Source organism: Podarcis tiliguerta (genome assembly GCF_965153285.1).
Source record: "Podarcis tiliguerta genome assembly, chromosome: 16".
NCBI classification, from domain to species: Eukaryota; Metazoa; Chordata; class Lepidosauria; order Squamata; family Lacertidae; genus Podarcis; species Podarcis tiliguerta.
In genome coordinates this window covers 30,806,491-30,831,555 of record NC_139549.1, presented here as the reverse complement: position 1 = coordinate 30,831,555, position 25,065 = coordinate 30,806,491, and the positions used below count along the sequence as shown (strand labels likewise).

Genomic DNA, 25,065 nt, shown 5'->3' with positions numbered 1-25,065 from the left:
CTCAGTGGCCTTATAGGCAGATGCTGCAGATCCCCTTGTACTGGTAGGATATGTACCAGATACAGAGCACCACTCAGCACCCAACTGCAAGAACCATCCCACACCCAAGAATTATTCCATTATTATATTGTTCCATGTTCCCCAGTTAGCTTCCGCCCTCCCCAAGACAACACTTACATGTCCATTGTCATCCAATAAATTGTTAGTGAGCTTGAGTTTATCAAAGGAGACAATCTGTTTCATCCACTGGGCTCCCCTAGCCGGGGAATCTGGGTGATAATGGACTCTCCCTGGAGTTGCAGGGTCTGCCTTGCCTGCCACCAGCCAAGAGGAACTGTGAAATGCATATCTGTATGGGGAGAAAAGCCAGCAGTGGGTTAGCCGCCATGCTAAGTTTTGCATTTGTGAATCTACGTTGCCAACAGCGAATTCAACACTTGTAAAAACATCGATTTTGATACATTAAATAAGCATTCTGTTCTTCAGATAGGTTAAATAGACAACCAATTTAAAGAACGGGTTGTTTATTTACTCTGCCGAAATCAGCATCACCCTGTCTCAATGGACTTCAAAAAATTTTAGGTGTTTTTAATTAGCAAAACAATAGTGTGCCATTTTTAACAGTATGATTAGAAAGTGAGGCAGTGTGGTGCAATGGTGTTAGACCCTGCTAGGCAAGTCCCCACTGCTGTGAAGCTCCCTGGGTGACCTTGAGCCTCTCTCTCTCAGTGTAACCTACCTCAAAGGGTTGTTGTGAGGATAAGATGAAGAGCAGGAACGAAAACCACACGCACTGCCTTGAGCCTTGTGGGGGACAAGCAGGACTTCAAGGTAATAGGTAAGTATTGCATTTGGGCACAGGTCACATCCACTGCAGTGAGCTTTAATTTATGATAGCATTTATAAACTGCTGATATATCTATCTATCTATCTATATAATATATAATATATAATAATAATAATGGTGGTGGTGTACAAGAAATTATAAAATAGGGAATATAATATATAATATATAATATATAATATATAATATATAATAAATATAATATATAATATATAATAATGGTGGTGGTGTACAAGAAATTATAAAATAGGGAAATGTTCCCTGATACCAAGATGAGGTATGGAATGCAGATAGAGAGAATTTATAAGAATAATGATCTGTTGTGACCTTGACGGAAATGTACAATAGACGAGCCTTCTTGTGTTTTGGCTCATTTTCCCCTTCCCCCCCTTCTTCTTTCCTTTTTCTTTTTTCTTTCCCATAATGGCTTATGTTCTATGCCGTGTACTCTGATTTTTTTGTAGTTTTTTAGCTTTTTCCCATTATTATTATTATTATTATTATTATTATTATTATTGATTTTTCTTTTGTAATTTTGGTTGTTTATCTGTATTTGTTTAAAGCAAAATAAATGTATTAAATTATAAAGAAATTATAAAATCGTAAAATCCAGAACAAACGGTCAGCACTGACGAAGCACTTGGTGAAACAAAAAAATTTTGAGCAGGTGACAAAATATTAGCTTTGTAGGTATATTTGATTTCAACAGTAATAGGCAGAAGGAACACCATCCCATCCAGAGCTGAAAGCCCCAAAATGGGGCGCTCTGTTGGGGGGCAGGACTGAGATGGTCCAAGATCCACCAGATCCCAAGCTGGTGTCCCAGCCAGTGCCAGCCAGTACTGGGCTCCATGCAAGAGTAATCGCTGCACCAACCTGGAGCTAGCACACAGATCAGGCCCAATCTGTGGCTGGGCAGTAGACACGGAGATCCCTTTCCCATGTTTCAGAGCTCTGGCGGCAGCAGTGGGTAACTTGGACTGCTGTGCCTACCCCACAAGGAAACTAAGCAAATATGTGGTAATTGTGGGACAGTCAAATATTGCATCTGTATAGGGCTGTAGCTTTAATCTAGGGAGCCCTTGGCAAAGGAACTTGGAAGCGAGACAAAGAGACCTACCACAGCCAGAGGCCGGGCGGCATCTGAGCCACTGCTCAGCCAAAAAATTTGTTCTCATTGCCAGCACGTCGCCTTGAAAGATGCAAAATGACAGTAACTAGAGGGTGCCGCTGACCATGGGCAGAGAGTTCCTTTCACCACAGAGTAACCAAAAGCAGTGCGTGGACATCTGCGATGAGAGAAAAGACCTCCAAAGTCAGAGTGGATGTCTTCCAGAAAGGGCCTTTCATTTCTGAACTTTAACGTGTGGGTGTGTCAGGCTTTGCTTTCCCTTCTGTGTGATGGGAACAACTTCACTTTCTGCTCTTGTAGCTTCTCAACCACTAGCTTGCAAAGAAGCTGTAATATTTTAGTATGAGGTCTATAAGTTGGTGGGAACAGCTGATCAGATGCTTAGGAAGTTAAGAACATTAGAAGAGTCCTGCTGGTTCAAGCTAAAGGTATCTCCAGTCACCTAGGCCACTGAGTCTTTAGGGCCCAATGGAGATATGGTAGGAATATAACAACAGCCCTGCTAGGTAAAGGGACCCCTGACCATTAGAGGTCCAGTCGTGGCCGACTCTGGGGTTGCAGCGCTCATCTCGCTTTATTGGCCGAGGGAGCTGGCGTACAGCTTCCGGGTCATATGGCCAGCATGACTAAGCCGCTTCTGGCGAACCAGAGCAGCGCACGGAAACACCATTTACCTTCCCACCGGAGCAGTGCCTATTTATCTACTTGCACTTTGACGTGCCTTTGAACTGCTAGGTTGGCAGGAGCAGGGACCGAGCAACGGGAGCTCACCCCGTCGTGGGGATTCGAACCACCAACCTTCTGATCGGCAAGTCCTAGGCTCTTTGGTTTAACCCACAGCGCCACCAGCGTCCTTCCTAGGCCACTGAGTCAGTAGGGCCCAATGGAGATATGGTAGGAATATAACAACAGCCCTGCTAGGAGAGGCCAAAGGCCTATGTTGTCCGGCATCATGTCCTTACATTGGAGAACCACATGCAAAGAGGAAGCGAATGTCCCAGGAACTCTCTCTACTTATGATTCCCTGCAGCTGATATTTACAGGCATTCTGCCTCGAAAATATCTATCTAATGCTGAAATCAGCACCAACCCATCTTAGCAAAGGTGATCTTTCTATTAAAAAAAGATAGAGAATCATTTGGCATGCCTCGCCCGAATCAAGAGAGAAGCATGTTGAAGCAGTAATTGGTTTAAATGTCATCGGGACAGTTAAATATGTTGACACCTATGCATGTCTACTCAGAAGTAAGGCCCACTGAGTTCAGTGGAAACTTCTCTCAAATCAGTGCAGTCTGAAAGCAGGTTTCCAGCAAAACCTGCCACCGATTTGTTCTTTCGGTGTGTGTTTTTAATTCCCCAAAGTCCACATTGATTCCAGAGAGTGCCAAGAGAGTGCCATTCTCTTTTTGTGATTGTTTATTTAAAAGTCTGCTTTGGCTCAGAGGGAGAATCTTCTCGCCTCGGAGTTGAGCAGAACCATCACTTGCCAAAAAAAATGGAGGGGAAGGGGGGGGGAGAGAGAAAGGGAGAAAAAAGAGAGATATCCTCAATTAGATGTTCTATATCCCGTTGCCTTTGACAAGCAAACATTTCTGAAATGCCCTGGGAAGCTGGAGATCTGTCTAAATATTTACATCTTTGGCATCGGGATTTCATAGGAGCAGGTTTTTTTGTTTTTCTGCCAGGCGCCTCGGACCTGGAGCAAAACGCATAAATGCTCCTTTCACTGGGTCTTTGAAAACCCTAGGCATGGGGGGGGGGAGTCAAAGCCTATAACAGGGGGAGGATGGGTGTGAAGGTGGGGAATATAGTAAGCTGGCTTATATTAAGTCAGAACATCAGTCTTGGCAGTGGCTCTCCTGGGTTATTATTTGTATTTGTCTTTTTATTTTCCTCCAAGGAGCTGACCCATGTGGTTATCTCCCTCCTTCCTTAATCTTCACAACAGCCTTGTGAGGTAGGTTAGGCTGAGAGGCAGAGATTACCCAGTCAGCTTCATATCCAAGTGGGTGGCGCTGTGGGTTAAACCACAGAGCCTAGGACTTGCCAATCAGAAGGTCGGCGGTTCGAATCCCTGCGACAGGGTGAGCTCCCGTTGCCCGGTCCCTGCTCCTGCCAACCTAGCAGTTCAAAAGCACATCAAAGTGCAAGTAGATAAATAGGTACCGCTCCGGCAGGAAGGTAAATGGCGTTTCCGTGCGCTGCTCTGGTTCGCCAGAAGCGGCTTAGTCATGCTGGCCACATGACCCAGAAGCTGTATGCCAGCTCCCTCGGCCAATAAAGCGAGATGAGCACCGCAACCCCAGAGTCGGCCATGACTGGACCTAATAGTCAGGGGTCCCTTTACCTTTACCTCCCGGTCCTAGTCTAACACTCTAACCACTATGCCACACTGGAATGGACAGGGAGTCTCTCCCAGCCCCATCTAGAGATAATGGGGACTGAACTGGGGACCTCCTGGCTGCAAAGCACTGAGCTGTTCCCTAAGCGGCTCCGAAGAGGAAGAAAAAGGGGAGGGAGGATGTGTCCTTGCACTGGGGAACAGATAGAGCATGGGTAGGCAAACTAAGGCCCAGGGGCCGGATCCTGCCCAAACGCCTTCTAAATCCGGCCCGCAGATGGTCCAGGAATAAGCATGTTTTTACATGAGTAGAATGTGTCCTTTTATTTAATGTACCTCTGGGTTATTTGTGGGGCCTGCCTGGTGTTTTTACATGAGTAGAATGCATGCTTTTATTTAAAATGCATCTCTGGATTATTTGTGGGGCATAGGAATTTGTTCATTTCTTCTTCTTCAAAATATAGTCTGGTCCCCCACAAGGTCTGAGGGACATTGGACCAGCCCCCTACTGAAAGAAGAAGAAGAAGCAGCAGCATTTGGATTTGATATCCCACCTTTCACTCCCTTTAAGGAGTCTCAAAGCGGCTAACATTCTCCTTTCCCTTCCTCCCCCACAACAAACACTCTGTGAGGTGAGTGGGGCTGAGAGACTTCAGAGACGTGTGACTGGCCCAAGGTCACCCAGCAGGTGCATTTGGAGGAGCGGAGACGCGAACCCGGTTCCCCAGATTACGAGGCTACCGCTCTTAACCACTACACCACACTGGCTGACATCTGAGATAGAGGTTATTGTTGCCTAAAATGAATCTCCCCTGTTTCCCCCACTTCACATTCTTATATGTCCCTTCTACTGCTCTCGTCAACATGTCAATGTCAGCGGTGCACTTAGATCACTTTAGACATTGTCTTATGAGGACACACCTCTTTCGATGGCAAGTAGTCAGTGTAGGTGCCTTGCAGATGTTGTTGCACCCCTGCCCCCGGCAGCCCAAGCCAGTATGGCCAGTTGTCAGAGATGATGGGAAATGTAGTCCAAAAAATATGCAGGACACCATGTTGGCGATGTGTTTTTAATGGGATTGTTATTTTGTGAGTTTTAATTATGGGTTTTTGTTTTTTTTATTGCTTATGTAATTGGTTCTTATGAACTGCTGAGAAGCCTAGCTTGACTTTAAGTGGATTATTATTATCATTATTATTATCTGACTCAGAAGACCAGGTGCTTACAAGGGTGCTAGTTTCGGGACACCAGGATTAAACTGTGCAGAGCTGGAAGATAGAGAGCGACTAAAAATGTACCATATATATATATTATCTATTAATAAATAATAAAATGATAATGATGGTGGTTTTCTTCCTTTGAAATATGGGACAACGGATTCTGATAGATGGGGCCCTGCTCCAAAGACCTGCGTTCTATGGGCTTACTCCTCAGAGCCTATAGGATCGCAGACTCTACACCCAATTCCCTTTCATCCGGCTGCTGCTTCCTTCCTGACTGATGTACGCAGCAATTGCAATGGAGGACTGCAGGATCCTAAACGCAGCAGAACCTACAGAATAAACACGCATGGGAGTGTTGTAGCAGACAACAGATTGTGGCCAATTAAATTCTCGCGGGTGGGGTGTGTGTGTGTGTGGATGGATCGGGGGGGAGGGGGATGGGTTGGTTCTCAGTCAACCCGATGATCCCACCCACGATTCCTAAGGGCCTGCAAGCCAGAAATCGACTTCCACCGACCGAACCCGTTTGGAAGGATGGCCGTGAGGCGGATTCTTTTACCGAGTACAAAATTGGAGATAATCGCTGACAAATTGCCGAGGCCTCGGAGCGAAAACACGATAAAAGAGGCAGTAAAATTGGGATGTAATCGCCATCCGGGCTTGGCTTTCCTGCGCGTTGGAATGGCAGGGCTCAAAACTGCCAGTTCTGCCGAGCCAAGGGATCCCGTGGGGAGTGTTTTCCCCTCTCTCCCCTCCCGCGCGACTTATCCCTCATCTGAGCCACCGCTCCCCACATTCCCACGGCATTGGCACGCAAGAAAGTGTTTGCACGTCGGAATGCGCCCAGGCGTGTCAGCGTCGCTGAAACGATATGCTCGAGCGGAGCGGCAGTCCAAAAGAGAGGGTGTGTGTGTGTGTGTGTGTGTTTCAACTTCTGCTTTCAATGTTGCAATTATAAGCGTGAATTATCTTGGAAGTAAAGCCCAAGTAATATAAATGGGACTTGCTCGTGAGTAAAGATGGGTAGGGCCGGGCTGTGATAGGCTTTGGGACACTTTAGCTGGGAAGAATAAGCCTGCATCGGGCTGCTCGACTGAAAAGTTACTTTCCCGTCTCCAGGGAAGGGAAAGAATTCAAGAACATGATGCATGGAGAGATTGTGAATTTACAACTTTTGAGCTCCCTCGTGGGTTGGTTTATATAAAGAGAATCCATTAGATAAATAAATAAACTGTCCTGATCTGGGATTTACGAGTGCTTATATCGAACTTGGTTTTGGGATTTTTTAAAAAGGTTGTTTGTTTGTTTTGTTTTGCATTGGTTCCTGATATTTGCAATCGCCCCTTAGACTTTGATTTTAAGAGAACGTGAAAACAAGACTTCCTACAGCTTGAACACTAGCAAACTCCAAAAGAACCACTGGCGACTCCAGCCCCACAACTCTGCCCCCATAACCGTTGCAAATGACCTTGCAACACCATCCTCACAACCATATCCATTTAGAAGCGAGTCCGAACTGAATTCAACCGGGCTCACTCCAAAGTCGGCGGAGTTTGGGAGTCTGGGGTTTTTTTATACTTGTAAACCGCTTAGTGCAAAGCGCTGAACAAGCGCTCCCTAGTTTCCCAGAGCTGCGAGGGACTTCAAAGTTTGCTGAGCGCCGATTTGGGCTCTCTTAATGAGAATCTTTGCTTCCAACCCGGGAAGATGGGAGGAAAGAAGTACTTGCCGGTATCGCTTGTCGTCCACCGGTACGAAGTCCATCAAGAGCATGTAGTCTGCCATAGGGTCCATCCCAAAAATCTTCACCTGGAAGGTGGGGAACATCCTCCTGGATTAGGGAAGGAAAGGACAGCGCAGATGATGAGCCAGTTACAGAAAAACGTTTTTTCTGATCCTGCCTGCACCCGGTGGATGGCGAGGTACGTGGGAAAACAAACCAAACCAACACATCTGACCCGACTGGGCGCTGCCCTAACGATCCACGGATTAGAAGCGGCTGCGCTGAAGCTGCCACATAGCGAGTCAGATCATCGGGCCACCTAGCTCAGCATCATCCCTACACCGACTGACAGCTGCTCTCCGGGATTTTAGACCTGCGGAGGGGTCTCTCCTCCACCTGGGGAGGCCTGCAAAGCAGATGGTCTACCAAGGAGCCTAGCTGTAGCGCACACGCTGTGCGAGCGGTTGTTGGATCCTTTTATTTGAAGGCCCAGCTAGCTGGAGAGCCGCTGCCTGTCAAACATACAGTGGTACCTCGGGTTAAGTACTTAATTCGTTCCGGAGGTCCGTACTTAACCTGAAACTGTTCTTAACCTGAAGCACCACTTTAGCTAATGGGGCCTCCCGCTGCTGCTGCGCGGCCGGAGCACGATTTCTGTTCTGAACCTGAAGCACTATTTCTGGGTTAGCAGAGTCGTATGTAACCTGAAGCGTATATAACCCGAGGTACCACTGTACTAAGCAGCTCTGGGGTAAATGGACAGATAGCCTTTTCCTGGCATGACACTGCGAGGCAGCTGCAGCGGCGTAGCGTGGGGGGTGCAGGGGGGGCCGGCCGCACCGGGAGCAACATCTGGGGGTTAGGGTTAGGGGGCGCAAATCCACGGGTTAGGGGGCGCAAATCCACGGGTTAGGAGGCGCAAATTACTTGCCTTGCCCCGGGTGCTGACAACCCACGCTACGCCACTGGGCAGCTTCACCTGCGCTCCTCACCCTGGTGTTTGGAAGGTGGTTACGCACAACCCAGGCAGCAAATGCAAGTCTCAGTGGAACCGGGGAGAAAACCTTTCAGCCCGTGTAAGACAAAACTAATTGCCCCTGCAATACCTAATTATACCTAATTGCAAATTCAAATGTATCCCTATCGTGTTGTATGACTTCCTTGATATTGTTTGTGGGCTGGAACTGGTCTAGGACCGAAATAATAAATTCATTCAGTCTTTGAAGCCCGGCCCTTCTCTCGGAAAGAAAGTGGCGTTAGTGGCGGGCCTAGAGATGAGTTTAAATCCAAGCGCCTGTGTTGTGACAAAGGTTTGGGTAAGCGTCGCCAGCCTGTCAGGATAATGTTGGTTAGTTAGGCTGGCAATGCCCTAAGAACAGGTTGGGAGGATCAGAAGAAAGATTCGTCAGAAGAGGCAGTTCCGAGCGCTTAAAACCCGTGGGACTTTGGGTAGCATTATAAAATGCTCTCCTCGGCTGGTTACGCACCATACATCTGAAGCAGATTACATCACACACACACGAGAAATCTTGGGAACTATAGTCTACCCGCCACAGGGCTTCGAGTCACAGCACCCTTAAGCTACAGTTCCCATGGTCCTTTGGGGAGCGAGGTAGCTGTGCGCTTTACACGCGTGGCGTGTGTGCGCGCAGCCCTTGTCTGGCTGTTGTAAACATGCTACTGGAAGCGCATGGAGAGCGTGCGCAGCTTAGTAGGCCAGTGAGTGCTCCGATTCAATCTCCGGTTTAAAGGGGCAGGGGTAGATTTCACAGAGTTGCACGCAGAGTTGGAAGGGACCACGTGGGTCATCTAGTCCCTCCCCTGCAATGCAGGAATGTTTCCACCGACGTGGGGCTCAAACCCACGATGGCCCTGAGATGGAGCCTTATGCTCTACTGCAGAAAAAGGGATGGTAGGAAGGAGCGCCCGTCGGGGGTTTTGGAGAGCCGCAGCAGGGCGTGTAGACCAGGCTTCCTCAACCTCGGTCCTCCAGATGTTTTTGGCCCACAATTCCCATGATCCCTAGCTAGCAGGACTAGTGGTCAGGGATGATGGGAAATGTAGTCTCAAAAACATCTGGAGGGCGAGGTTGAGGAAGCCTGGTGTAGACTACAGTGGTACCTCGGGTTAAGAACTTAATTCGTTCTGGAGGTCCGTTCTTAACCTGAAACTGTTCTTAATCTGAAGCACCATTGTAGCTAATGGAGCCTCCCGCTGCTGCCGCGCTGCCGGAGGAAAATTTTCTGTTCTCATCCTGAAGCAAAGTTCTTAACCCGAGGTACTATTTCTGGGTTAGCGGAGTCTGTAACCTGAAGCGTCTGTAACCCGAGGTACCACTGTATAGAGGGCGAGGTGAGCCAAGGGCCTTCCTATGTTGTTCCTTAATGCACAACATAAAAAGAAGTTGTTTGTTAGAAGTGGATAAACTGGAAATGAAAGGAAGCCGCGTTGGATCATTTTTTTTGGCGGTGGGGAGTAAGGTTGCTGTAGGACCAACAACTATTACATCCAAAGATGATGGAGAGCAAAGTTCCGAGTCCCCCACGCCGCTTCTTCACAGAAGAGCTCTGGGAGATCCAGAAGCTTGCTCATAACTATGTTTTGGTTGGTCCTACGGAAAGGTATTCCCCACCCCACAGACCAATACACTGCTCTCACGCTCGCTCTCGTCTCCATTCAGAGTTGGGACCCCACGGGTCATCTAGTCCAACCCCCCCGCAATGCAGGCAACTCCACACATCCAACCTGAAACCATACGGGGAGCGCCCAGCTTAGCTTTGCAAATGTGGCAATTGTGTGTTTCATTGTTTCTTCTCACCCCGTTCCCTTGTTACAGCTTCGTGGTATTTTAGGGGCACCGCCGCACCGGAAATGTAGATGCAGGTCACGGAGAAGAAAAGCGCAACGGTGCCAAAAAGGACACTTAAACCCCTTTGACTTCAGTGTGGCTTTCTTCGGAAGAGGGAGTGGCAAACATCTGCTTAAACTTATAAATCCAAATATTTTCGCTTCTAGCAGGGCTGGATTTCTCTCTCTCTCTCTCTGAGCTTTGGATGTCTCCCCTCCCCCCCCCCAATACAATTCTAGGGGCCAAAAGAGGAAAGTGAAAGCAGCCTGAGGAACTCTTAATAGGCCGACCTTCGCCCACGTGGGTGCCCCCTCCTCCTCCTCTACTTCTTCCGAGGGTCACGCTGCTCCCGAGATTCAGCAGCTACGGATCAGGTCCCACATGCAAAAGTCTCAAGTACAATATTTCCCGTTCCCAGGGCCCAGGCTACCCCGCCTCAGGCTGCTGGTGGCGGCTTCTCCGCGGTGCAATGAATTGAAAACCCTTGCAGGCAGAAATCCAACAGAGCAAGGAGAAGGATTCTGCCTCGCCTTTCATCCAGTATGTTTCTCTTCTAAGTGCGGGGAGCTTCTTCGCCCCATCAAGTTGCACTCAGGGTAGACCCATTAAAGTGAATACACCCAAGTTAGTCGAGTCCTTCAGTTTTAATGGGTCTACTCTGCATAGGGCGAACGTCGGACAACATAAGACCCTTGAACATTGGGAAGGGATGTGGACCGGCCAGGTGAAACAGCGCCGCTTGAGCCTGCTGCAAAGCGGTTGGTTCTCCGCCCACGTTTCCCCCCGGGGCCTGTCTGGAGCCTGCACAAATATGCGCGGCATCCTGGCTTGGGAAGGATTCCCCCTCCCATCTCCAGGATGAGCGCCCCAGCTTCCAGAAGGGTGCCGGCGTGATTCTGTTGCACCAAAAGCAAGCGAAGAGCCGCCCAGTGGGACGTTAAAGGCCAACAGATTTGCTGTGGAAGAGGTTCCGGTGGATTGGAGCATTCCCGGGGCAGGAAAAGCATTTGCGCTCCATAAGAAGGCGATCCAGTTTGCCTGAGCATGACATACATACGCGACCAGGAAGCTGCCTCCCACGGACTCACACTCATTGGTCCATCTGCCTCAGTACTGTCTACACTGACTGGCAGCCGTTCTCCAGGATTGGAGATGCTCTGACACTCAGCTACAGCCTTTCCCACGAAGCCCCTTTATAAGCTCCATGAACGGTGCTAACTTCACATAAAATCGCTCTGTAAGACGCTTCTTCTTTCCTCCCTCAGTTGTCCGGGCATATCGTCTCCGAGGTTTTTTGGTACTCCATGCTGAGCAGGATGCAGGACTCGGAAGTTAGCAGCATCGCATGGGGCATTAACTCTTATTGGGGGGGGGAATACCCCAGCGCAACCAATGGCTCTGGCAGCAGCCCCAAACCTTTGCAGCCCAGCGAAAGTGTGCAGAGAAGACTAGGCGTAAAAGCTGTGGGAATGTTAAGCCTTAGTAGGAGAGGATATATTGTTTTGATATTATCCCTCCTCACTAACGCTAGTGAGTAAACAGCAGCACGCATTCCCTTTGCAACTTATTGGAAGCAAGTTGATTATTCATTAGAACCCTTTAATGAAGCAGTCAGGTCTGGCTTGTCCACCCTGGATTGTTCCTGGTAAGTTTCCCCTTTATCTTCCTCTTAGAATAATAACAACACAACAGAGTCTTCTTTAAAAGCAAGAATAAAGTTTTACTCACATTCAGTCCACAGTAGTAACATGAAGGCAGGCTTTATCATGTGGTTACAGTGAAAAGAAAAAAGGGACACGGGTGGCGCTGTGGGTTAAACCACAGAGCCTAGGACTTGCCGATCAGAAGGTCGGCGGTTCGAATCCCTGTGACGGAGTGACCTCCCGTTGCTGGGTCCCTGCTCCTGCCAACCTAGCAGTTCGAAAGCACGTCCAAGTGCAAGTAGATAAATAGGTACCACTCCTGTGGGAAGGTAAACAGCATTACCATTCGCTGCTCTGGTTCGCCAGAAGTGGCTTAGTCATGCTGGCCACATGACCCGGAAGCTGTATGCCGGCTCCCTCGGCCAATAAAGCGAGATGAGCGCCAAACTCCAGAGTCGGTCACGACTGGACCTAATGGTCAGGGGTCCCTTTATCTTTACAGTGAAAAGAAGTCTGAGCTGCATCTCGGTCTTTCTGCTTGTGGGCTCCATCCTATGTAAAGGCTGAGCCGTGCGCTGGCTAAGAGCCAGGAGAACAAGAGTCAAAGACTAAGAGTAAAATCTGACTTCTAATGGCTCTTAAATGCAGGCATCTTCAATGGGGATGGCCATAAGACTGTGGTACAGGGTCTGCTTCGCATGCACAAGGTCCCATGATCAATCTTGGTACCTTCACGGGGGTCTGAAACCACTGCTGTCAGTCATTGCTGACAATGCTGAGCTAGACGGAGGAATGGTCTGGATCCCTATAGAGCAGTTTCCTCTGTGCCTATGCCTAGCTTGGCTCAGAAGAGCTTGAGGAGATCAGCTGGGGAAGGGCCCCGCATCACAAAACTTGAGGCACGTTCCCCAGGCGACCCCCTTTCCCAGGTGACCAAACTTTTCCCAGGTGAGAGGGCGGGGTGTGATTCAGACTTATGCGTTTCTCAGAAGCTCAGCCTGGAGCTTAGACTGAGTACACCCCACACGTTTGAAGCGCAAGTCTCTCCCGCCCCCGCAACAAAAGAATAATGCGAACTGCAGTTTGTTAAGGGTGCTGGGAACTGTAGCTCTAAAGGTAAAGGGACCCCTGACCATTAGGTCCAGTCGTGGTTGACTCTGGGGTTGCGCGCTCATCTCGCTTTATTGGCCAAGGGAGCCGGCTTACAGCTTCTGGGTCATGTGGCCAGCATGACTAAGCCGCTTCTGGAACCAGAGCAGCACACAGAAACGCCATTTACCTTCCCACTGGAGTGGTACCTATTTATCTACTTGCACTTTGACGTGCTTTCCAACTGCTAGCTTGGCAGGCGCAGGGACCGGGCAATGGGAGCTCACCCATGGGGGGGATTCAAACCACCGACCTTCTGATCGGCAAGTCCTAGGCTCTGTGGTTTAACCCACAGCGCCACGCACGTCCCTATAACTGTAGCTCTATGTGGGGCCAATTACAGTTCCCAGGATCTTTTGGAAGAATGTGTTTTAAAATGCATGGAGCGCGCATAAGCAGTCTCGGGCTTTCTGAGCCAGTGTGGCCTAGTGGTTAGAGTGTGGACTTGTATCTGGAAGACCAGGGTTCAAATTTCCACTGGGCCATGAAGCTCACTGGGTGACCTTGGGCCAGTCACGCTCTCTCAGCCTAACCTACCTCACAGGGCTATTGCGGAGATTAAATAAGGAGGGAGAGTAGCAGGTAGATCACCTTGAGCTCCCTGGAGAAAAAAGTGGGATATAAATTAAAAATAAATCCTTAGGCGCCTTGCGCGCAATCCAGGCAGAGACCAAGGCGGGCGGGAGCCTTTTCTGAAAGCACCAGCTGGCTTCTGCTCACACAGCTAAGCGCGCAGCATTCAGTTCTCTGGATCGCTTCCCCCCACCCCATTGGGAAATAAAACCCCCCTTGAAACCGGTCAGGACCCCCCAGCTAAAATGTTTAACTGCTAAGCTGATGGGAGGACAAAGTAGGTGTCAACTCCGAGCAAACTTGTTTGGGAGCAAATCCCACCCAAAATAAATTGGGTGTCTAAGAAAACGGATAGGATGGGGCTTCTGAAATCAAATGTGTAGGAGGCCCCACGCCGGAAAATATATAATGGATTTTATATCATACCAACTTTCTGGGGATGGCTGGGTTAGCTCAGTGGGTGCAGCAAGAGGCTCTTCATCTCAGGGTCGTGGGTTTGAGCCTCACCTTAGACAAAAGATTCCGGCATCGCAGGGGGTTGGACTAGATGACCCGCGTGGTCCCTTGCAGCTCTACAGTCCTAAGACTCTGTACTTAAACAATCCCGAAACTCTAAGGCTTCGTCTCTAAGGGCAACACCTATTGCGATAGAGTGGTATTTACTCCCAAGTAAGTATGCAACGGCTCGAACTTCAATGGGTCGGAAAGATCAAAGTTGGATAAGGATGGTCGCAATCCGTCCCATCAACAGCGCAGTCGAATATATAGTTGAGCTAGTTGAGTTCGTTGGGTTCTTACTCCCCGTTGTATAGAACTGTAGCCTCAGTACCTAACTCCTCTTAGAGAATATGTCACAGTGCGGGACTTATGCGGCACCAGTAAATTTAGCAGCTTGTGGTAAAGAGACCCGCTTAGCTGTCCGTTTCTCTTGCTTCTAATCAGAGATGTCAGGGGCGATTCCCCGACACACATACACACACAAAAAAAGTTGTACCATCATATGAAGAAGATATCTGAGCAGGTTTGCTAAACTGGGTTCCTTTCAGGGAACACTGGTATGTCCTGAAAAATAAGGACGGCGCTTGGAAAGTGCAGAATAGCACTTGCTGGGCACAACGTCGTCTAATCTCTCCTCCTCCCTGCCGCAGACCAGAATGACTTGCTGGTGAAATAGGCCTGCTACGTCGTCTAACCTCCCCCTCCCCAAAACAAGTCGGGCCGAATGCTCACGAAACAAAAATCCGCCTGGAAGCGACCTTAAAAGGATGGACTGGTTTACTGCGGCATAAACTTCTGCGAGAACCCAGTCCGCAAGACGCCTGGAGCTGGGTTGTATATTTAAATTACTTATTGGATTTGTATACCGCCTTCTCTGCCAAGGCATCCAAGGCGGTTTACAATTTAAATACTAAAACAAATGGATTATCTTAAACGAAGGCGGACAAGAGTCTTCTCCTGCCAGCTGCGTACTCCTGGTCTGTGGGCTCCCTGGTGCGTAGGTTCCCTTGCTCCTGCCTTCCCTCGGGGCACGCAGATCTTCAGCAGCTCCCCAGGCAAGGGGAGTCCAACGGGCGTTTACTCCCAGGCAAAGAGGCGCAGGGGTGCAGGATCGTTTGCTCGCTGCGACAGAAGACTGGCCACCCCGTCCGGGAGCTGCTTCGCTTTCCAGGGGGCTCCGTTGGAAAAAGAGAGGCAGAGAGGGAGAGGGAGGGAGGGAGGGAGGGAGGGAGGGAGAAGTCTCCATTGCGGATTGGGACAGCTGTCCTTTCTGTTCCCGACGTTTCACGAGCCTCCCCCCTAACATTTCTCTACCCACCCCACGTCTGCGCTTGGGAGAGAGAGAGATTCTCTGGCCGGCTCCGAACCAAACGTGCTCTTTGTAGAAAACGTGCGGGCATCTCTGCTTAACGGTGCCTGCTTGTTCCGTCTGGGGGGGACGGGGACGACTTCGGAGTCGTTCGGGGAAAAACCAAACCACACACCCCCAGACCCGGAGCGCAATATTGTGTCAGGCCCTGAGCTGATAGTTTAACAGGAGGTGAACCCTATTAACCTCCGCCCTGGTGTTTTTTCGCGTTTGGCCTTAAATGAAGCTTGAAAAACAAACACGTTAACTTGAGAAACTCCAGCTTGTAACCCCACCGGTTTTAAGGAGTCGTTAAAATAAACCGGACGACTCGCCCTTACCAGGGACTAGAAGCCTGTCTAAAAAAAAACTAGATCGGTTTGTTGTGCCTGTTTTAACCTTCCCTTTTCCCACCTCTGGTAGAGGCGTTCAGAATTTTAAAACGGTTTGGGCTAAAATGTAAGGACTGTATACATGTGAGAGAGTTTAAAATACAGACAGGAACGATATCCCGTAACTTTTCCCACCACTTTCGGCGAGCATTTTTGCCTTTACTCGGAACTGAGTCCAAACTGGACTTACCCCCCAGTAAATATTTAGGAATTAAGCCTTAATTCTTCCCTCGTTGTTCCACTTAAAAATAATCCAGCAGATTCTCAAACGCGCAAGCACGATTTTTAGAAGACCTCCCTAGAGAATCTTGCTTCGTAATCAACTCTACTAAAATCAGTCAAGACGAAGAAGCAAAGAAAACCGCTTTGGAGTGACCCACTTCCAAAGGATAATAGATTCGCGGATAATAGAATCGTGGCTTATTTTTCTACAATGTAGATGGGCGAAATCAAGTTCAGCGCAGAACGACGTCGAGCAAACTCGCCCTGGCCGGACCTAAGCGCTTCGGAGATTTGCAATTGTAATTCTATTTAAAATAGACGTTTAAAAATTTGACAACCCGCTATTTACACCCCCCCCCCAAAAAAATAGGAGTCCGGAAGGGGTTAACGGTTCGATTCACAAGCTCAGGGCCTCGTTAACATACGAAATGCATGGTTTTCAGATCAGCAGACCCTGAACACAGACCCTAAAACCCTTTACAGCCAGGGGTGTTTTTATTTTAAAAAAATTAAGCTGTGTATCAGTGTTGCTAATAAATAAACACGTTCACTGGGACGTGACCCCCGTTGAAATCAACGGCACTGACCTTTTCTTAAAAAAGGAAATCCGTTTCAGATAGAGGGCTTCTTGGGGAAACCACGATCGTGGCTTTCAAATCCAAAAACCACGCCCCACAAACCCCCCAACTCACTTACGGAGGCCCGCGCACACAGCAGGGCCCAGGAATGTGGGCAAAGAACTCTGAAACCAAATCGAAATCTATGCGAAGAGCATTTTCCCCCATTGAAACAATCGCCGAGTTTTTAGGAAGTCACCCATCCCCCCCCTCCATTATTTCAGCCCTACCAATTCAGAACAAAAGCAGCCATTGACTTAGAAGCTGCCGGATGGTATGAACCCTAATTCTCGCGAATCTGAGAGAGAAACTGGGGCATCAGTTTCCTTTTCCCGCAAGTCTTTGTTTTTTTAAAAAATCAAAACAAAAAGCTCGCCCATAGAGAGATTCCTTTCAAATCCAGAATCTCTGCTTTCCTAAATGAACGTTTTCCACATTGTACTTTTTACTGCAATCCTCGCAGGCATGTTTATTCAGAGGCAAATCGCATCGAGTCCAATTAGACTCAATCCCAAGTGACTGCGTATAGCATTTTAGATTTAGAGTGGCAATGTCACGCTTTGCTCGCTCACTTTTATGCGGGGCGTCCACATGAGGTAGTGATTATCTCATAGCCAGTTTGTATTTTCCCCCATGTCCCTTCGGTTAGCTCCAAAGGGAATGGAAAGGAAAGTGTGTGTGTGTGTGTGTGTGTGTGTGTGTGTGTGTGTGTTGTTTAAACGCAACAACAGTGTACATTTACGCTTTCCTACAGCGAGGTTTACTTCTGAGCAAACACTCAAAGCGACAGGAACAACGCTAAGCAACTTCTGTTGTGCCTGGGGGAGGAAATTCATTTTAACGTATTAAGTTAAAAGGGTTCTTCTAACACGATCAACAATTATAAACTGTGCCATCCAGGTAGAACTTTAGGAGCAGAAGTCCAGCGAATCACTCAGAAGAATGAGAAGGGTCCCCAAAACACGTATCTATAGAGTCACCGTAGGACTGTGAAGTCCAGAGCCAAATATTATTTAAACTGCCAAGTAAAGTAAGTAAACAGAGTGTTCTTTTGTGGAAGTTTAAAAGGGGGGTGGGTATTCTCTTTCTGACACTGCTACATAACTTCTAGACCAATTACTAAAAAAATCGCCTCCCAGGAAAGGAAAAAATCCTTGCTCTAAAAAGGCTGGGCAAGATCCAGGCAAAGCCAAGTTCGTTGGAAATCGCCTAGATTCCCCTGGGAGAGATCAAGTTGCTTACACACCATACATTTAAAGCACACACACACCCAACACACAAAAATAATCACGGGAACCGCAGTTTGTTAAGGGTACTGGAGATTCTAAGGTGTAAACTAGGGTTTTCAGGACTGGGAATGTGTTTTAAACGGTACTTTAAATGTATGACATTTTGATAAGAAGAGAGGGGGAAATCAATGCGGTGGATCGTGCCCAGTGCCTGCCAGCAGGTGTTCGGCTTCACTCCTTGCTGCAGAGGTGTAAACAGAAAGGGAAAGAGAGCGGGGGCGACTGGACACAGAAAATTATGTCCGGGTTGGCTAATAATTCCTACCGAGCTTTCTCGGCAGGAGACGGTGGTAGAATTGGCAGGCTTTGTTCCTTTCTGCTGACGTTTTGCTACCAGCAAACATATGCAGGCGTTTCTGCTTCCCGAGGAACAGCCGGAAAGAAAGAAAGAAAGAAAGAAAGAAAGAAAGAAAGAAAGAAAGAAAGAAAGAAAGAGAAAATAAATTCCCCCAAAGCGTCAGACCCAAATGGGACTACAGCACACACCGGGCCTCTTCTCTGCAATGGAGTCTTTTCTTTCCAGAACCAAAGCGGCTCCTCTCCGAAAAGGTTATGGGGCTGACAAGCCAGATCCGGAGCTCCTTGCTCTAACAAAATAAAAGTGAGCCCGTGTGCTGCGATTGGAAGACCAACGATATTTGCCACGCTGGTTGGGATCAGATTCAAGGCCCCAGCTAGCCCTCCCCCTCTCTCCGCATACTTGCCATAAAAAGAAGTTGGGGACTGTGATTCTTCAATCAATTCCCCTTTGAAACCAGCGGGGCTGACCTACCAACTTGCTGGCCGTATACCCACAGAGGATGTCACCCTAAAGACTCTTAGCTAGTGAGGAGCTGAACTTTGCTGGGTCTTACTTCCGAGGAACTAAGCGCAGGCTTGAACTTTCTCCTGACGCGGAAGCGGAGGTCTGTTTATAGCGCCTTGGGCGGCGTTCATTGCCTCGGCAGAAACCGCTCCATAGTCGGGGCCCCAACGGAGCAACAACTCCTAATAATTTCAACTTAACTGAATTGTGGGTTGTTTCTGTAACAAAACGGGAGCATAATATATGACAACTCCTGCTGGGACAGGAAAGTTGGGGGTTGGGGTGGCTGTGTGTGTTCAAGTTAATTTATGCGGCCCTCTGAAGTAGGTGTTTCATTTAGTATATACCCAAAATTTAAAATGCAAAAATAATAATAATTAAAAAAACCCCAGCATTTTATAAATGAATGTTTAAATTATGCTGAACTAAGGCTTTAACGAAACGTAATACTTAAAAAAAACCCAACCTATTTTTGTTTTTATTGTGCATGTATATATACCATATATATGTACTATATAGAGAGAGAATTTGAGAGGCCTGCTAGGGCGAATCCTGAATTTATTTTACTTCCCTTCCGAAGGCATGAATAGAAAGAGATGACTAAACAAGCGAAATCCCATCATTTCCCCCGCTCAAAATAAAGTACTAACAAAGCTCCGTATTGATATAACTCCCTCCCTGTATTTTTTCATATATATAAGCAATGTAAACACACGTTTGCCTCTCCGCGCTTCCCCACACATTTATAAGAGGCTTTCTCTGTTCTGCGCTCCCAACTCTTCTTTTCCACACTGAGACAAAACGCAGAGCTTCCCCTTAAAGAAACACAAGTGACTGAAAGCAGATTACCCTGAAAGAGTGAAGTTTTTAAATATATATTTTCTTCCAGAAACAGGCCTATAAAATGTTTCCAACCTATCTATCCCCCGAAGGGAATTTGAATTCATTCCTTAGGAACTTTTTTTTTTTAAAAAAGCATTAAAACGGCATTGAAATTCTGAACTTTAATTTTCTGCGCTGTGGTGGGACGGTTTAAAGAAAGAAAGAAAGAAAGAAAGAAAGAAAGAAAGAAAGAAAGAACCGTACGTTGCGAAACCCACATTTTACGCGACTCAACAGAGACTTGTACCCAAACTCCGGACAATGAAAAGAAACGACGCGTATTTCAGATTTTAAGCAGATTTTGGGCCAGCTAAAATATGAAGATATATAATTTTAAAGCGTGCAGCGTATCCCTGTGGAAGTTAAAATCTCCGCTCGACTGCCGGGATCTCAACGTTTAATTCTGATTTTTATACATTTTTTTTTCTTCCCAAAATAGGGAATGAACCCTGGTGGTCACGCGTTGACCCCTTTGCACGTTACAACCCGCAAACCAAGTCAGGCCAGGCGAGCTGCTTCTACCTGAGCGAAGGGTTTTAGGGATCGAGCTTGCCTCTTCCGCCGAATCAAAGGGAGACCGCTGACGCCCCCACCCGAAACAATTTATTTAGGTGAAAATGAGTCCTCGTTAAATCAGCCGGAATGACAAGTACACGTTGTTGCGTTCAGGATCAAAGTGGATCAGCCAGTTTTGAGTACAATTACATTTAGTTAATTTGTGGGCTACCACCTTGCGGGAAGCTATTTTAAAGTTATAATGGGCAGCAAATTATCGGAAGGAAATGACGAGGAGGGTAGGGTGGGGCGGGGCGGTGGAGGGAGCGCAGGCTGCGATCCTAGGCGCGCGCGCGCGCGCGCACACACACACACTTTGGAGCAATTCTCATTCAACTCAGTAGGACTTCTTTCGGAGTAAACGTGTACAGGAACAATTAAACCATTACAGCGTTGCTTTTTAAAAATACACATTGTGCATATATGTAAAGATTGGGTCTCAAGAAAGAGTTTTGGAAGGATGAGGGTTGATTAAGACTGGTAATGAACTAATCATTTAAACACCGCATGATGATGATGATAATAATGATCCTCCACACCTATTTTTCAAATCAAAAAGGTTTCCACCAGCGTTAGCCTGTACTACTGTGAACTGTAAAGGGGATTTTTTAAAAAGCAAACAAATCAGCAACATTTTGGGTCAGATAAACCGAGATGTCGCTACATGAAATCCGGAGTCAATAAAGTGAAGGATCCTGGATCACATAGTCTCACTTGGAAGTAAGCACCGCTGAAGGAGGAGAGGCGGGCACGAGCGAAAGTGGTTGGGATCGGGGCGTTTAGGGACGAATTCGTTCCTTAGTAACTCCTGCACTTAACCAAAGCCACAGCAAGAAGAGCGTAAGGAAAACAATGAAGGGGAGGGTGAAAAAAATGCCACAAGCAAGCAAGGGGGGGACGGACCTAGTGGTATTCACGGCAGGAACGAAGAATAAACTCCAAGAAGTCGATTAAAAGTTCCAACGCACTCAAAGGCTTTTACTATCTAAAGCGCGCACAGAATCGCAGCCTTAACGCCGCAATCCTCGGCGTGTCTTCTGCTCAGAAGAAAGCACAACAGCGCTTGCAAGCTTCAGCAGGCATAGGATCGCAGCCTTCCCTCCTTCCCAGTCCCCCCAGATTATATTTATGTATTCAAAGGGACACCCCCATAGCGCCCAACTGTGGCAGGATCGTGTAAATAAATAAATTAATAATAATAATAATAATAATAATAATAATAATAATAATAAATGCCTTAAAATAAATAAAAGAACGCCTGGTATGTTTCGTCCGCACTGCCTGCCCATCGGGGCAGAAAGCACCTGAGAAGGGGTCTTTCGGGGAAGAAGTTTGGGGGTGAGAAGAAACGGTGGACCCCACTTCCTCGGAAGGAAACCCCTAGCGCCCCACGGAGTCCCATGCTAGCCTTGCTCAGAGTAGCCCCATTAAAGTTAATGGACCTGACTCCCTTAGGCCCGTCCATTTCAAAAGGCACCACGAAGGGAAGCCTCGCCAGATCTCCTCTGAGCAAGACACCCCCCCCCCTTACTCCAGCCTAGGAAGCCTGGAGAGGCCGGGAATCGCAGAATTAGAAGGGACCTTCCGGGGTCATCCAGTCCAACCCGCCCTGCGCGCAAAACCAGAAAGGGGAGGAAGGCGCAAAGGGGCTCTGACCTGCCGGCCTTGGTGACGATCATCTCGGTGCCCAGCTGGTTGAACTCGTCCCACAGCGCCTTCATCTCCAGCTGCACGTTGACGTTGGCCACTTTGGGGTTCTTCTTGACCGGCGCCTTGGCCGAGGCCGGCGCCGATCCCCCTCCGCCGCCTCCCCCTCCGCCGCTCTCGGGGGTGTCGGAGCCCGGCGGCTGCGGCGGCGGCGGAGGAGGGTTGGCCCCGGAGCCGCCTGGGAAGGCGTAGCCGAGCTGCTGCGGTTGCTGCTGCTGCTGCTGGCTGGCGTGGTGGTGCTGCTGCGGCGCCGGTGGCGGCTGAGGCGGCGGGTGTTGCTGCTGCTGCTGCTGCTGCGCCGAGCAGGGCTCGTAGTGCGGCGGCTCATGCTGGCCGTACGGGTCCCCCGGCGACGGCGAGAGGTGGTGGTAGCCGGCCGCGGCCGCCGCCGACGCGTTGAGGCTGCTCAGGCTGTTGGCCGTGAAAGCGGCGACGTCGCAAAAATGGGACAGCTGCGTCAGCCAAGGGCTGGAGATGGCTGATATCATGCCGGAGGAAGAAGGAGAAAAGAGAGAGAAAGGAAGGAAGGAGGGGGGGGGGAGAGAGAGAGAGAACAGCGGGCGGTCAGGTCGGTTGCTCGCTCGCTTCCCGGAGCTGCTCGCCCTCCTGAGGTAAACTGGGCCGCGGCGCCACAGCCGCCTCAATTTATAGCGCCCCGCCGCTGAGGGAGAAAGAGAATGGAGGCCCCCCTCTCTCTCTCTCTCGGTTGACTTGGCCTCTTCTCCTCTCTCTTTCTCTCTCTCTCTCTCTTTCTTTCTCACCTCCCCCCCTTTTAAAAAAAAGCGCTCGGCCAAGTTCGCCTCAGCGCCGGCTGGCTCGCTCCTCCGCTCTCGGTGGCGCGCCTGCGCGCGCACCAGAAACTTTACAGCTTATATCCCCGCGGCTGCTTCTCCTCATAAACGCGCCGGGGGCTCTCCGAGGAAGGCGCGCGAGGCGGCTTGGGCTTCTGCGCCGGAGAGACGCCGAGAGAACTGAACGCCGTGAGAGAGAGAGAGAGAGGCCCAGAAAAACCCCTCGCGCTCTGAAGGAACGAGCTCCTTTTCTCTGGCGTTTTCTCGCTTCCTCGAGAGAGAGCGAGCGAGCGCTACTGACAAGAACTCCCTCAGACTGCCTCTCTCTTTTTTTTCTCGCGCTGTGGCGCTCCTGACTGACTGACTGACTGACAGACGGACTGAGTCATTCCCCCGGGGACGGGGGGGGGGAGAGAGCGCGGCGGTGGAGAGGCCTGGGCGCGCGCGCCACGCTCTCCTATCTCCTCCTCGCGCCCAGCCCAGCAGGGGACGTCCCTCCTCCCACCGCCAAACTCTTTCTCCCCCCCCTCTCGGCTTGGGCTTTTGGCCTCGCCCCCGAAAGGGAGAGGGCGAGTCAGCCAGCCCGGCCGTCAGTCAGCCGGCGAGCGCTGGCGGCTGGCTGCCCGGGCAGGGCTCGGCACCTCCGCCCCCCCACCCACCCTCTTCCTTTTCGTCCCCCTCATCTTTTAAACGCCTTCTTTGCTTCCATTTTCTCCTGGCTTGGCTGTGAGACGGCCTCTTTTCCCTCTCTCTTTCTCTCAGTAGAGGGCCTCCCTCTTTTCGCTGCCACCAAACCGGTTCTTACTTTCCTTTCCCCCCCTCTCCCTTCTTCTTTAATGGCGATAAAGGGGAGCCCCTGCAGGTAACGCGCGCGCGCGCGCGCTTTTCCTTGCCTCGGGAGCCGCGAAGTGATTGACAAGCGGGGAGAGAGCGCGCGCGCGCGCTTGGAGGGGGGTGGGCTTTTCCTGGAGCTCTCCCTTGGCTCGCTCTCCCAGCTTTGATGCAAGCAGAAATTTACATGCAACCTCTTAAAAAAAAACCAACAGCAACAACAACCCACTTGCATCGCCTCTCATCCACCCTCATCCCCATTTCCTTTTATAATGCAAATTAATTATATGCATATTATAGACGTGCAAACTCATCCAGCACCACTGCAACTTTCCTACCCATTCAAACAGGCTCGTTTTTAACCCAGGACCTCTGAAGAAGCGCCGGTCCACAAATCTCTTAAGCCGTATACTGGAAGCAAAAGCGAGGGGCCTTATTTGAGCTCTTAACTCTATTTAAATGGCCAGGGGGACTCGGACAGGAATCCCCTTTCCAGCCCGAAATTGTCCGAATTAGGCCCCCGATCTATACAGCGTTGAGTGAGGTTTACTGTCCTATATATGAGATTGCAGTACTAATCCGGATTGCGGGCTCGCTAATATGTGAACACAATATTGGAGAGGGTAGGGGGATAAATTCGCTGTGAAAGAAGAGGAAGGTAGGAAGTTGCTTTATACCGAGTCAGATCTATCTAGTTCAATATTGTCCCCAATGACAAGCAGCGGTTCTCCAGGGTTTTAGAAAAGGAACATTCCCAGCTCTACCTGAGATGCCCGGGACCTTCTGCATGCAAGACAGATGTCCTACAACTGAGCTATGACGTTCCCCCCAATGCTCTGCACGCTGGAAGGAATGAAATGGTATTGGTTTCAAGAAGAGGCATTATTATTATAATTAGATTAGTTTGGGAAGTTAATATTATTATTAGATTGCCGTGGGAAGTGCATTTCCTTGGAAGTCAAGTTCCAAGGAAACCACAGAATTATTCTGATTCCTCTGTTCGGATTTAAAAATAAAATTAAGATTAAAGTTATTCCTGCGGAGAATACTCACTGAAATCAGACTGAATGGGCATCTTTTCCTACACGACTCTTTAGATATCATATTCAATGGAGTTTACTTCCTATCAAAAAAAATGTTCCTGTAAGAGAATTGGGTTACTAGAAAATTTGGGGAAAGTTGGCAGGACTCTCCTGCCGAGGTTAAATCCCGCTATATAATGAAATAGCGAATATACAATATAAGTTTTATTGTTGTTTAAGAGTCAGTTCAAGTAAGTATAGTCTGTTTTAAAAGTAACCTTTAAAAAGCAACTTTAAAAAAAGTTATTATGGCTTATTTTAAGATGTAGTGTGGAAGCCCGTCATATTATTCTGAGTTACTCTTGGACACCTCCTCAAGCCAAAAGATCTCATTCTGGAGAGAGAGAGAGAGCCATGGAAGTGAACGGGAACCGCGCAGTACCACATCTCTCCCATTCACTTCCGTGGGGTGACCTTTCCGCGAAGTTTAATTAATTAAAGTTTATTTGTATCCTGCATTTCCACCAGCTAGTTCTTCCAGGCGGTTTACAAACTCGTGCTAAATCCATATTGTGTCCTGTGTTATTCGCTTGCTGTTTAGCATGGTGTCCTGGGCTGCGCTGTAATAC

At 48.8% G+C, this 25,065-nt stretch overlaps 1 protein-coding gene and 1 long non-coding RNA gene across 4 annotated transcripts in view; one reads left to right on the top strand and one right to left on the bottom strand.

Moving 5' to 3' along the window:
- LOC310666933 overlaps positions 1-25,065 on the top strand; it is a 256,212-nt gene that overhangs the window by 162,903 nt on the left and 68,244 nt on the right. The window lies entirely within an intron of this gene.
- The window catches only part of TBX1 (T-box transcription factor 1), a 47,021-nt gene that overhangs the window by 18,495 nt on the left and 3,461 nt on the right, over positions 1-25,065 (bottom strand). For all 3 annotated transcript variants that reach the window (XM_083418301.1, XM_083418300.1, XM_083418302.1), the window contains 3 exons: positions 21,742-22,270; positions 7,271-7,372; positions 178-349 (listed from right to left, as the gene is read on the bottom strand). In XM_083418301.1, coding sequence (XP_083274427.1) covers positions 178-349; positions 7,271-7,372; positions 21,742-22,270 — 803 coding nt within the window. The remainder of the gene's footprint in view (positions 1-177; positions 350-7,270; positions 7,373-21,741; positions 22,271-25,065) is intronic.